This window comes from Tyto alba, unplaced genomic scaffold (genome assembly GCF_018691265.1).
Source record: "Tyto alba isolate M040663 unplaced genomic scaffold, T.alba_DEE_v4.0 Super-Scaffold_40, whole genome shotgun sequence".
In the NCBI taxonomy this organism is placed as follows: Eukaryota; Metazoa; Chordata; class Aves; order Strigiformes; family Tytonidae; genus Tyto; species Tyto alba.
In genome coordinates this window covers 49,829,023-49,842,065 of record NW_024881316.1, presented here as the reverse complement: position 1 = coordinate 49,842,065, position 13,043 = coordinate 49,829,023, and the positions used below count along the sequence as shown (strand labels likewise).

Sequence of the window (13,043 nt, the reverse complement as noted above, 5' to 3'; positions counted from 1 at the left end):
ACTCTCTCATTGTTGACTCAAGGACCCAACGGAGGAGCAGGGCATGATGGAAATGCTCCCACCATTGACCCAAGGACCCAACAGAGGAGCAGGGCATGTTAGAAACTCTCTCATTGTTGACTCAAGGGCTCAACAGAGGAGCAGGGCATGATGGAAATGCTCCCACCATTGACCCAAGGACCCAACGGAGGAGCAGGGCATGTTGGCAGCTCTCTCATCATTGACCCAAGAACCCAACAGAGGAGCAGGGTGTGCTGGAAATGCTCCCACCATTGACCCAAGGACCCAACGGAGGAGCAGAGCGTGTTAGAAACTCCCTCATTGTTGACCCAAGGACTCAGAGAAGCAGGGCATGATGGAAATGCTCCTACCATTGACCCAAGGACCCAACGGAGGAGCAGGGCATGTTAGAATCTCTCACTGTTGACTCAAGGACTCAACAGAGGAGCAGGGCATGATGGAAATGCTCCCACCATTGACCCAAGGACCCAACGGAGGAGCAGGGCATGTTAGAAACTCTCATTGTTGACTCAAGGACTCAACAGAGGAGCAGGGCATGATGGAAATGCTCCCACCATTGACCCAAGGACCCAGTGGTGGAGCAGGGCATGTTGGCAGCTCTCTCATCATTGACCCAAGAACCCAACAGAGGAGCAGGGTGTGCTGGAAATGCTCCCACTATTGACTTAAGGACCCAACGGAGGAGCAGAGCGTGTTAGAAACTCCCTCATTGTTGACCCAAGGACTCAGAGGAGCAGGGCATGATGGAAATGCTCCCACCATTGACCCAAGGACCCAACGGAGGAGCGGGGCATGTTAGAAACTCTCTCGTTGTTGACTCAAGGACTCAACAGAGGAGCAGGGCATGATGGAAATGCTCCCACCATTGACCCAAGGACCCAACGGAGGAGCAGGGCATGTTAGAAACTCTCTCATTGTTGACTCAAGGGCTCAACAGAGGAGCAGGGCATGATGGAAATGCTCCCACCATTGACCCAAGGACCCAACGGAGGAGCAGGGCATGTTAGAAACTCTCTCATTGTTGACTCAAGGGCTCAACAGAGGAGCAGGGCATGATGGAAATGCTCCCACCATTGATCCAAGGACCCAACGGAGGAGCAGGGCATGTTAGAAACTCTCTCATTGTTGACTCAAGGACCCAACGGAGGAGCAGGGCATGATGGAAATGCTCCCACCATTGACCCAAGGACCCAACAGAGGAGCAGGGCATGTTAGAAACTCTCTCATTGTTGACTCAAGGGCTCAACAGAGGAGCAGGGCATGATGGAAATGCTCCCACCATTGACCCAAGGACCCAACGGAGGAGCAGGGCATGTTGGCAGCTCTCTCATCATTGACCCAAGAACCCAACAGAGGAGCAGGGTGTGCTGGAAATGCTCCCACCATTGACCCAAGGACCCAACGGAGGAGCAGAGCGTGTTAGAAACTCCCTCATTGTTGACCCAAGGACTCAGAGAAGCAGGGCATGATGGAAATGCTCCTACCATTGACCCAAGGACCCAACGGAGGAGCAGGGCATGTTAGAATCTCTCACTGTTGACTCAAGGACTCAACAGAGGAGCAGGGCATGATGGAAATGCTCCCACCATTGACCCAAGGACCCAACGGAGGAGCAGGGCATGTTAGAAACTCTCATTGTTGACTCAAGGACTCAACAGAGGAGCAGGGCATGATGGAAATGCTCCCACCATTGACCCAAGGACCCAGTGGTGGAGCAGGGCATGTTGGCAGCTCTCTCATCATTGACCCAAGAACCCAACAGAGGAGCAGGGTGTGCTGGAAATGCTCCCACTATTGACTTAAGGACCCAACGGAGGAGCAGAGCGTGTTAGAAACTCCCTCATTGTTGACCCAAGGACTCAGAGGAGCAGGGCATGATGGAAATGCTCCCACCATTGACCCAAGGACCCAACGGAGGAGCGGGGCATGTTAGAAACTCTCTCGTTGTTGACTCAAGGACTCAACAGAGGAGCAGGGCATGATGGAAATGCTCCCACCATTGACCCAAGGACCCAACGGAGGAGCAGAGCATGTTAGAAACTCTCTCATTGTTGACTCAAGGGCTCAACAGAGGAGCAGGGCATGATGGAAATGCTCCCACCATTGACCCAAGGACCCAACGGAGGAGCAGGGCATGTTAGAAACTCTCTCATTGTTGACTCAAGGGCTCAACAGAGGAGCAGGGCATGATGGAAATGCTCCCACCATTGATCCAAGGACCCAACGGAGGAGCAGGGCATGTTAGAAACTCTCTCATTGTTGACTCAAGGACCCAACGGAGGAGCAGGGCATGATGGAAATGCTCCCACCATTGACCCAAGGACCCAACAGAGGAGCAGGGCATGTTAGAAACTCTCTCATTGTTGACTCAAGGGCTCAACAGAGGAGCAGGGCATGATGGAAATGCTCCCACCATTGACCCAAGGACCCAACGGAGGAGCAGGGCATGTTGGCAGCTCTCTCATCATTGACCCAAGAACCCAACAGAGGAGCAGGGTGTGCTGGAAATGCTCCCACCATTGACCCAAGGACCCAACGGAGGAGCAGAGCGTGTTAGAAACTCCCTCATTGTTGACCCAAGGACTCAGAGAAGCAGGGCATGATGGAAATGCTCCTACCATTGACCCAAGGACCCAACGGAGGAGCAGGGCATGTTAGAATCTCTCACTGTTGACTCAAGGACTCAACAGAGGAGCAGGGCATGATGGAAATGCTCCCACCATTGACCCAAGGACCCAACGGAGGAGCAGGGCATGTTAGAAACTCTCATTGTTGACTCAAGGACTCAACAGAGGAGCAGGGCATGATGGAAATGCTCCCACCATTGACCCAAGGACCCAGTGGTGGAGCAGGGCATGTTGGCAGCTCTCTCATCATTGACCCAAGAACCCAACAGAGGAGCAGGGTGTGCTGGAAATGCTCCCACTATTGACTTAAGGACCCAACGGAGGAGCAGAGCGTGTTAGAAACTCCCTCATTGTTGACCCAAGGACTCAGAGGAGCAGGGCATGATGGAAATGCTCCCACCATTGACCCAAGGACCCAACGGAGGAGCGGGGCATGTTAGAAACTCTCTCGTTGTTGACTCAAGGACTCAACAGAGGAGCAGGGCATGATGGAAATGCTCCCACCATTGACCCAAGGACCCAACGGAGGAGCAGGGCATGTTAGAAACTCTCTCATTGTTGACTCAAGGGCTCAACAGAGGAGCAGGGCATGATGGAAATGCTCCCACCATTGACCCAAGGACCCAACGGAGGAGCAGGGCATGTTAGAAACTCTCTCATTGTTGACTCAAGGACTCAACAGAGGAGCAGGGCATGATGGAAATGCTCCCACCATTGACCCAAGGACCCAACAGAGGAGCGGGGCATGTTAGAAACTCTCTCGTTGTTGACTCAAGGACTCAACAGAGGAGCAGGGCATGATGGAAATGCTCCCACCATTGACCCAAGGACCCAGTGGTGGAGCAGGGCATGTTGGCAGCTCTCTCATCATTGACCCAAGAACCCAACAGAGGAGCAGGGTGTGCTGGAAATGCTCCCACCATTGACCCAAGGACCCAACGGAGGAGCCGGGCATGTTAGAAACTCTCATTGTTGACCCAAGGACTCAACAGAGGAGCAGGGCATGCTGGAAATGCTCCCACTATTGACTTAAGGACCCAACGGTGGAGTGGGGCATTTTGGAAATGCTCCCTCCTATACATGCAAGACCTTCTCAAGAAGAATGCTTGGTGGGAGCTGCTCAGCAGAGCCATTCCCAACTCCCTCCCCCGTTCCCCGTAGAAGCCCTGGTGTTGTCCCCTCCCTACCTTCACCACAAGGATGTACCCCTCCGGGGGCAGGAGGCTGATCTCGTTCTTCAGCTGCAGCACGGCCCGCACCAGGTCCATGACGTTGCTGTACACCGTGTCATCTGTGCGGTCCAGGTTGGCGGTGGGGGCCGGGTGGATGGACTGCCGGGGAACAAGGACACAACGGGATCAGATGGACCGAGGGGGCAGGGAGGGAAAGACCAACACCTGTGGGGAGCCCTAGGAAAACCCATCCACCTCCCACCCGTGATCTCCATGCTGCTGGGTCCGTCTGACCCCTTTGGGGTCTGGGGCGGGGGGGGGGGGAGGTCAGAAAAGTCCCATCTTGCAGATGCAAAGGGATGATGGAGGTAAGGGAGGAGGAATGAGACTGTGGAGATGGAGGAGGAGGACTGGGACGGTGGTGGCCCGATTCAAGGAGGTCTTACCTGTGCCCCAAGTCTCGGAGGCTTCTGGGGGGGCCCCGTGAACTCCGCTACACCATCAGTAAGAAGAAGGAAGGAGAGTGACTCTAGCTGCTCCCACGGACGCGTGGCCGTGCTGCAAGACCCCTGGGACACGTGGGATGTCCCACACCAGCCTCCAGCAGCGTGTCCCACTGCGGCTGGCCACCCCGACCCACCCCAGCTGTGCCACCTCCCTGCGGGGTCAGACCCCCTTGGACCCCCCCGCCCCGCCCCCCTCCTCCCTTAGGGCAGGCAAAGCTGCTCCCCGCGATCTGGGATTTCTTCCACGGAGGATCCCAGAGCCAGGAGGGGGGGGGTACGGCCCCGAGGCTCCTCGCAGCTCAGCGCAGGGTTCCCCGCTTGCAGCCCCAAAGCGGGTGGCTCCTGGGTGGGGGTCACGGGCAGCCCCGCACCCCCTGAAGCTGTGGGCACTCACTGTAATCCGTCTCCTTCTCCGGGAGCAGCTGCGGAGGGGAGGGGGGGAAGAAACAGCAAATGAGCGGCACAAAGTCCCGGCAGGAGACAGCGAAGAAGGTGGAAGCATCACCATCCCCTCCCAGGGCTTCTGGTGAGGAGCTCTGCACCACCAGTGTTTCACGCCATTAACATTTTCAGATTAATTTTCCCACTGCGAGGGGCACCTATATAAATATTTATCGCCCGTCCACGCCGATGCAAATGAGGATCTCTGGACGCTCCCCCAAAAGAAGGACTCCCTGCACCCAAATACAGCCCCAAATTGGCTTCTCCAGGGCTGGAACCACTCACCGGAGGAGGGTTGTTGTTCATAAATACCGTCGGGTCCTACAAAGGGGGGAGAAGCTTTGTGAGAGGCACGAAACAAAAAGGAAAAGAGGAAAAAAGGGATTTTCCCCGATTTCTGGGAAACTCGTGAAACGCAGCTCTGCAGGGTCTGGAAATGTGGGAGGGGAAAGGGCTTCATGTCCATCGCTGGTCCCATTTTCATCCCATCACCCCCGCCTGCTCCCTGCCTGCTCCTGGGGCACTAGAAACCTCGAACTGCTGCTCCAAAAAAAAAAAAAAAAAAAAAAAAGCTTAATTCAAGCAACTGTTTGCAGCCACTCGGCATCCGACAGCCCCAGGGGTGAGGGGAGCTCGGTTTTGTTTTACTGGCTGCGTGATCCCATCAAATAAAAGATTTTCAGTTTCCTTCCAAGCTGATGCATTAGGAGGAAGATGTCCAGCCCTCATTTCAAAAGCGTTATAAAAGCTCGTTAAGACGCGATTACAAGTACTTAAAAACCGCCCAAGTTTCAAAACACTCATTTTGAAATGAAGCAGCTCCGTGAGGTTTTTTTACGGGTGTGGAAAACACAAGGGTGCAAGAGGTTTGGCTGCTGGAGGAACCCTTCCCCCGAGGCAGATTGGCTTTTCCAGCCATAAAGAGCAACCCCAAGGGTTTCAGTGGCTCTTCCACCACCTTCCTGAGGGTGCAAGAGCTGGAAGCCCCCCCCTGGCTCAAGGCCACTCACCAGGGCTTTCTCCTCCTGCCGCAGCCACTGGTAATCCTCCACCATCTGCTTCTGCTGCTTGTCCAGGACCTGCCGCATCTTGAGCCTCTCGATCTCCCAGAGCTTCTGCGCCTCCTCCCTGCTGCTGGGACGGAGGAAATCTTCCTCCTGGTGTGCAGAGACAGCGGTGACGGGGGGGATGCTCAAGCTGTCCCCTCCCTCATTTTGGCACAGGAGCCAGAGCTCCCCCGGCATGCAAGCCACGCGCCAGTCCTCAACAGCCACGAACCCCTCCCAGCCTGAATTTGGGGAGCGCTTGGGTTTCCAGCAAGGAGAGGAGACCACCGGCCGGCCGGCCCCCCCCCTCCATCTCCCACCACCAGCATTTGCCGTGGGCAGCGTGCGTGGGTCACCTTGGGGAGCAGCAAACCGCCGCCGCGGCCGTCCCGGCGCACCGGGGAGAGCAGCTCAGGATGCCCCCGGCTCTGATTTTGGGGCTAGAACACCAAGCTCAGGCTGCAAAAAGCCGCCGGGATTTCGGGTGACACCGCGCAGCGTGAGGAGCCGGCCCGAAGCCCCCGCGGAGCGGCAAGCCACCCGTCCCCCTGCCCGATTTTGGGGACGCCGGGCCACTCGCTCGTCCAGCCAGAGCTGCTTTCAGCGGGACGTGCGTGCAAACATGCATGGCGGGGGGGCGAGGCGGAGTGGGGTGGGGGGGAGCTGGAGGCACCCCACGGCCCTTTGTGGGTTTGAGCCCTCCAGCCCACCAACAGCACCCGTGGGGGGGGGGGGGGGGGGGCGGTGTGTGTGATGGGTTGGGAGCGACACCGAGCTCAAAGCGGCAGAGGCGGCAGCGCAGAGCGGAGCGTGGTCCTGGGAGGTCCCCGACGTGCCCCGGCTGAGGCCGCTCGGGACCGGGATGTCTTCTGGATGCTGCAGGGTGTGGTGGGGGAAAAAAAAAAAAATCCCTCTCTCTTACCCTCATGCTGTGGCGCTTGAAGACGTTGTGGCGGTTGAGCGGCGGGGTGTGCAGGGAGTTGGCTGGAGACTGGTACTCGATGGGACTGGTGAGCGTAGGCGAGCTGGCACACAGACCCTCGGGTACCTGCCGGGGGGGGGGGGGGGTGGTGCGGGCAGCGGGGCGGCGCGGGCACAAAACAAGGCCAGAGGGTGGGGGTTAGAGCAGACAGACGGACGGACGGAGCAGGACAACGCAGGGGAGAGCGGCTTTTGCAGCGGGCGCGGCTTCTGCCCTCATGCCGGTCCGTGCGGCAGGATCGGGACACCTTCCTCTTTGCTCAGCTCTTCCTCACCCCGAGCGGGGGAACTGAGACCTCCCGCGTTGCTGCCTGGACCTTTGCCCAGCCCCAAAAGAGCTGGGCTTGAGGGTTTCCCCCCTGATGCTGCGGGGACCAGCACTGAGCCTTGCAGAGGGGGTGACCCGCGCTCTCACAGAGCGGCCAAACTCAGCCCAGGTAACGCCAGAGAGCAGCAAACCTCCTCTCCTCCCAACCTCTGCGTGCAAACCGGCCGGGGCCGAGCACGCAAACTCCCCTTCCCTGGGGTGAAAGCCTCTCTGCCAGCTCTGAGGGCTGGACAAACCACGGGGCGGGCAGAGCAAAGGAGGGCTGAGCCCCGAGCGGTGCGGTGTCCTGCGGGCAAGGCGGCTGGAGGCACGTGGTGGCACGCGAGGGGCACCTTGGAGCTCCAAAAATGATGAGCCCCCGAGGGCTCGAGCTCCGGGCAGGGCTCTCCCTCCGGCGTCGCCCCGCCTTGCTCAGGTCCCTGGCGGGATGCTCCGGCCTCGCAGCCTTACCTGGAACTGCAGCTTGGGAGCCAGGAGGTTGCTCTGGGCTGGTGGCTTGTACCTGGGTCTGCTGGGCTGCGGAGGAGGGAGAAAGGCGCGGTGGGTGGGAGCCCAGGGTGGTCCCGCTCCTGCAGCGCCCATCGGCCGGGTCGAGGTGGGGAGAGGAACCTGCCCGCACGGGCTCTGCCCTCCCCTCACCTTCGGAGGCGGCTCCTGGAAGGCTGGTGGCTCCATGATTTTGGGAGGCCGGTGGCGGTTGTTCCTCTCCTGCTCCTTGGCCAGATCCTTCTCCATCAGGTAAATGTCGCTGCGGGGGGAGATAGAGGGTGACAGCCCCGGGAGGGAGCGTTGGGAGAGCCCCTCTGGCAAGGAGGCATCTCCCGTGCCCGGGAATGCTTGAGCTGGACGGGCCATGGAAAACACGAGGGAGCGAAGAGGAATGGGAAAAGCAGAGGGGAAGGACCGGGGCGGACGCAGCTCGGCTGTGGCCGACCACACCAGCATCACCACGGGTGGCCCCAGTGAGGTCAGGACCCCCCCGCAAGCCCCCTCGCCAGGAAGCAAAGCACTGCCACGTCAGCCCAGGTCCCCCCCTGTCAGTCCCCCGCCTCCCCCCTCACCTCAAGCTGCAAACCAAGTCCTTGAACTTGGGCCTTTCGCTGGGGTCGTAGTCCCAGCAGCGCGTCATGAGGGTGTAGAGGACGGGCGGGCAGAGGTCGGGCTTGGGCAGGCGGTCGCCCCTCTCCAGCACCCCGATCACGTCCTTGTTCTCCAGCCAGAAGAAGGGCTGCTTCCCGTAGCTCAGGATCTCCCACATGCACACGGCTGCGGGAGCGACACGAGCGACCTCAGCTGACGCTAGAGCCGGGGGACCAGCCCCTCGCTCGGGTTTTCGGGGACCCGGTGACGGTGCCGCGCTTTGTGGCATGACGCCGGGGGGGGGGGGTGGGGGGGTGGCTTGGCTGCTCGGCCTTTTGCAGAGCCAAGGAGCTGCCTGCTCTCCTTGCAAGAAGCCCGGCTCGTTGCTGCTGCTGGCCATAGGGCTGTTAGGGACAGACAGACGGACTGACGAGCGCCAGAGGCCGCGGGGATGGGCTGATAGGCAGGGGGATGGATATTTGCAGGGGGGGGAGTTTAACTCAGACCCCCACCTGCCTTAAATTCCCTGGAGGAGGAGGAAGCACCCGATGATGGTTGAATTGCAAGCAGCTCAACCTTCCCTAGGGTGTCCTTCCTCCAGGGCAAGGCTGGGATAACCCCCCCAGCACCAGAGCAGGATTTCTCCCTGGTGATGATGCCCAGGACCCTGCTCCATCCCTGTCCCACCACTCACCAAACATCCAGACGTCGCTGGCCGCCGTGAAGCGGCGGAAATTGATGGACTCGGGTGACATCCACTTGATGGGGAGGCGGGTGACAGACGCTGGGGGGTGAGACAAGGTGGGTGGTGGCCCTGCTCCCTGCTGGGGGGGGGGGGGGACGGAGCAGCCCCAACCCCGTCACACAGCCCTTACCTTTATAATACTCCTCGTCCTCAATGTACCTGGAGAGGCCGAAGTCGCCCAGCTTCACGCACTCCGGAGAGGCCACCAGGACGTTCCTCACGGCGATATCCCTGCAAGGAGAGAAGAGAGACCCTTGGCTGGGGAGAAGGGATGGGGAAGGGATGGAGGAGGGATGGAGGAGGGATGGAGGAGGGATGGAGGAGGGATGGAGGAGGGATGGAGGAGGGATGGAGGAGGGATGGAGGAGGGATGGAGGAGGGATGGGGGAGGGATGGGGGAGGGATGGGGGAGGGATGGGGGAGGGATGGGGGAGGGATGGGGGAGGGATGGGGAGGGATGGGGAGGGATGGAGGAGGGATGGAGGAGGGATGGAGGAGGGATGGAGGAGGGATGGAGGAGGGATGGAGGAGGGATGGAGGAGGGATGGGGGAGGGATGGGGGAGGGATGGGGGAGGGATGGGGGAGGGATGGGGGAGGGATGGGGGAGGGATGGGGGAGGGATGGGGGAGGGATGGGGGAGGGATGGGGGAGGGATGGGGGAGGGATGGGGGAGGGATGGGGGAGGGATGGAGGAGGGATGGGGGAGGGATGGAGGAGGGATGGAGGAGGGATGGAGGAGGGATGGAGGAGGGATGGAGGAGGGATGGAGGAGGGATGGGGAAGGGATGGAGGAGGCGAGTTCAACCAGCTCAACCGACTTCAAAAAACGGCTGCAGCAAAGGATGCTGCCGGCCTCTGCCTCCTCCTGCTCCCCACCTGCCTGTGTCGTCCCACCCCCCCCCGGTCCCTGCCTTCCCCTGCCTCTCCCTGCACCCCGCCCGGCGATTTTTGTCCCTCCTGCCCTACCTGTGCACGCAGTTGATGGCCTCCAGGTAGGCCAGGGCTTTGCTGATCTGCAGCGCGTAGAGGATGAGCGTGGGCACGGCGAGGCAGTGCTTGTTCTGCTCCAGGTATTGCCCCAGCTGCAAGGGGGACAAGGGAGGGGGGGGCTCAGGGGGCGAGCAGAGGGGCAGGGAGGGGACAGGCTCCAGCGGTGGGACCCCCCCTCACCTCTCCGTAGGGATAGAGCTCCATGATGATCCAGGTGGGTTCCTCTTCCGCGATGCCAATGAGCTTCACGATGTGGGGGTGGTCCAGCTTCTTCATCAGCACTGCGGGGAGACCAGGGCAGACCACCCCGCCATGAAGGGACCTCCCCACCCCCATTCCAGGACACCCCCCCCCCCCAAAATCCTGTGCTGGGGCGTGGGGACAGGGCTTGGGCCACGAAGCTGGAGACAGAGCGGGAGGAATTGCCAGGATAGGCTGGCACAAAGTGGTTGGGGCTCCCGGTTTCCAGCTCCCCAGGGATTTACATCCAGCCGGTGCCCCTCTGCTCTCACGCCAAGTTCCAGCAGCTTTTCTTCCCCGCCGGTAGCCATCCCTCCCCCAAAACAGGGATTTTGGGGAACAACCATGACACGGCCGAGGGCACGGGACACCTCCCTCCCGCCCTGTCCCTGCGCCGCGGGGGCAATTTGTCCCCCAAGCAGGGACCAGGAGATGCCAGGACACAGGGTTCCGCCACCCTGTCTCGTAACACCCCACCATTGCAATGCCACAACCACCGCCAGCCCCCCCTAATTCGTCCTCTGCCCCACTATATGAGCCCCAAGGAGCAGGCTCCATCCCCCTCAAAGGGCAGCAGGACCCCCCACCCCCCCCCCCCACCCCCTCCTCCCCGCCGTACCTGCTTCGCTCAGGAACTTGTCCTTGTTCTCCGGGCTGCAGTCCTTCTTGCAGGTCTTCACAGCCACGTTGACCCGCTCTCCTTTCTGCAAGAAGGAGGGGGGGGGGGGGGGGCGCTGCTTTACCCCTTTCCCCCCCCCTCCCTGACCACGGAGGAGGCAGGCAGGGAAGGGAGAGGGCAAGATGCTCACCGAGGTGGTGTAAATCCCCTCGTAGACCTCTCCGAAGAAGCCTTCCCCGAGGATCCTGCCCAACGTGACGTCTTCCCGGGAGATCCTGTAGTGCTGGGCTTTGGGGACAGGGGAGCAGGGCAAGAGGTGGCAGTGCCAGGATGTAAATTTGGGGGTGGGGGGGTGTCGGGAGGGGGGTGGGGTGGGTGTAACCCCACAGTCAGCTTCCCCCTCCTCAACCTGCTGCAACGTGTGAGACACCCGAGGAAAAAAAAAAAAAAAAACACCTTCCCGGAGGGGTTTGGAATGGGGGGGGTGGTATGTGATGGATGGTGCAAGGCAAGGAGCCCAGTGTGGGTGGTTTATCTCCTCCTGGCTCCAAAGGGGGGTTCCCAGTGCTCTCAGTTGGCCTGCCCCCCTCCTGTTCCGTGGGGAGAGCCCCACCACGCATCCCGGGGTGGGTACCCAACCCTCTCTCCATCACCCCCCTCGGCGAGGGGCCACCGGTCCTGCCCCACGGCACGGGGGGGTGATCCCAGCTCCTTCAGCCCCTCTGGGGTGGAGGGGGGGTAAGGTGAGCAGTGCAGGGGAAACCCGGCTCTTAGATTTTGGGGGGGGGGGGGGGTGTAAATTGGGGTGGGCAGGAGGAGGTTGGGAGGGCTTGGGTGGGGGTGCTGGGAGATGGGCAAGAGGGCAACGCTGCGGGGGGGGGGGGGGGGTGGCGCCTACCTCCAGACCTCGGTCTTGAAGACTCATCGGGGATTTCAGCGTAAATATCGGAGTCTAGGGCAAGAAGGAGGAGGCGGGCAGGGGTTCAGGCGGCTCATGGGGCAAAGGGGGGGCGGGGGGGGGGGGCTGTTGCTGTTTTTTTCCCCTGCAGGGACCACGGCCCTCGGGAACGAGCAGGATGCCAGCCTGGCCCTCCCTGGGGATGCTCGGCTGCATCTTAACCACCCCCCTCACCCCCACCCCCAGGGAATAGGGCTGGGGGGGGGCTCAGCTCCATCAAACACCCCCCCCCCCCCCCCCCGCAAATCCCCGTGTACTGGTGTCCCACAGCCCCACGTCCCCGTGGGGGATGGTGGGGAGGAGAAAAGCCCCAAACTCACCCACGCTCACGCTGTCCGATAGCGTGGACTGCCTCTCCTCCAGGTGCCTGGGGTGGGGGGAGAGGGGGGGGGATGAAGGTCAGGATCAAGGAGTTGGGGGGCGGTGGGAAGGGTTGGGGGGGGGGGGCAGGATGGGGTCTCAGCCCCGCTCTACCCCGCTCAGCCCCCTCAGCCCCGTTTGGGGGCCAGGCGCTACTCACGGGGCCGGGATCTGGGGCAGGCTGCTCCTCTTCTCCCTCTCTGCAGAGAGGACAGCAGGCAGTTGTCTCCCGACCCCCCAACCCCTCCACCAGCACCTGATGGGTGGGGACCCCCCACCCCCCCCCACCCCCCTCCTCCCCCCTGCAACGCCTCGACCACACGCGCAACAAGTTTCGGGGGGGGTCTCAGCTGGGATCACCCCAAAGCCACGGGTGATGCTGCGGCCGTGGAGAGAGCAGAGAAGGGCTCGGGGCAGGGGGGGGGGGAAAGGGGGGGGCGATGGGTGCTCACCTCTCCTGGGGAAGATGATGAGGGAGGTTTCCGAGTCCCCTTGCAGGCGGCAGTAGCCGTCGATGAGATCAGCCATGTTCTCTGCCTCGGCCAGAGACGCTGTCTTGATAGCCAGGGACTGGGGGGGGGGACGGCGGGGAAAGGGGGGGCGAGATGGGTGAGCCCGGGGGTTGGGGCAGGGAGACGCTGGGGTTGGGGAGTGTTGGGGGGGGGGGGGGGCGTGGGGAGGGGGGGTGTGCGTCCCCCCTTTTTCTCCACCTTGGCGGTAGCTCGGTGACCACCTCCCTGCTCTCCAGCAGATCCCAGTTTCTCCACCATCGCCCTTCCCAACACTCCAGGACACCCAGCACCAAACCACCCGCCCCGGGCAGGGGTGGGATGTTGTTGTTTCCCCCCCACCCACCTTTTTTTTTTGGGGGGGGGGGGGACAGTCTCCCCTCGGCTGGGACAGGAGGCGGGAGCTCCCTCGGTGGAAA

General features: G+C 61.2%; 1 protein-coding gene across 12 annotated transcripts in view; it reads right to left on the bottom strand.

Annotated features, from left to right (window-relative positions):
- The window catches only part of PTK2B (protein tyrosine kinase 2 beta), a 42,073-nt gene that overhangs the window by 1,363 nt on the left and 27,667 nt on the right, over positions 1-13,043 (bottom strand). For 9 of the 12 annotated variants that reach the window (XM_042803014.1, XM_042803017.1, XM_042803011.1 and 6 more), the window contains 19 exons: positions 12,568-12,685; positions 12,276-12,315; positions 12,076-12,122; positions 11,696-11,749; positions 10,988-11,085; positions 10,798-10,882; positions 10,119-10,219; positions 9,915-10,030; positions 9,078-9,178; positions 8,897-8,986; positions 8,184-8,388; positions 7,762-7,870; positions 7,573-7,638; positions 6,736-6,861; positions 5,778-5,924; positions 5,053-5,088; positions 4,721-4,748; positions 4,267-4,322; positions 3,836-3,979 (listed from right to left, as the gene is read on the bottom strand). In XM_042803014.1, coding sequence (XP_042658948.1) covers positions 3,836-3,979; positions 4,267-4,322; positions 4,721-4,748; positions 5,053-5,088; positions 5,778-5,924; positions 6,736-6,861; positions 7,573-7,638; positions 7,762-7,870; positions 8,184-8,388; positions 8,897-8,986; positions 9,078-9,178; positions 9,915-10,030; positions 10,119-10,219; positions 10,798-10,882; positions 10,988-11,085; positions 11,696-11,749; positions 12,076-12,122; positions 12,276-12,315; positions 12,568-12,685 — 1,767 coding nt within the window. The remainder of the gene's footprint in view (positions 1-3,835; positions 3,980-4,266; positions 4,323-4,720; positions 4,749-5,052; positions 5,089-5,777; positions 5,925-6,735; positions 6,862-7,572; positions 7,639-7,761; positions 7,871-8,183; positions 8,389-8,896; positions 8,987-9,077; positions 9,179-9,914; positions 10,031-10,118; positions 10,220-10,797; positions 10,883-10,987; positions 11,086-11,695; positions 11,750-12,075; positions 12,123-12,275; positions 12,316-12,567; positions 12,686-13,043) is intronic. The other 3 variants (XM_042803007.1, XM_042803015.1, XM_042803016.1) reach the window with 3 other exon arrangements.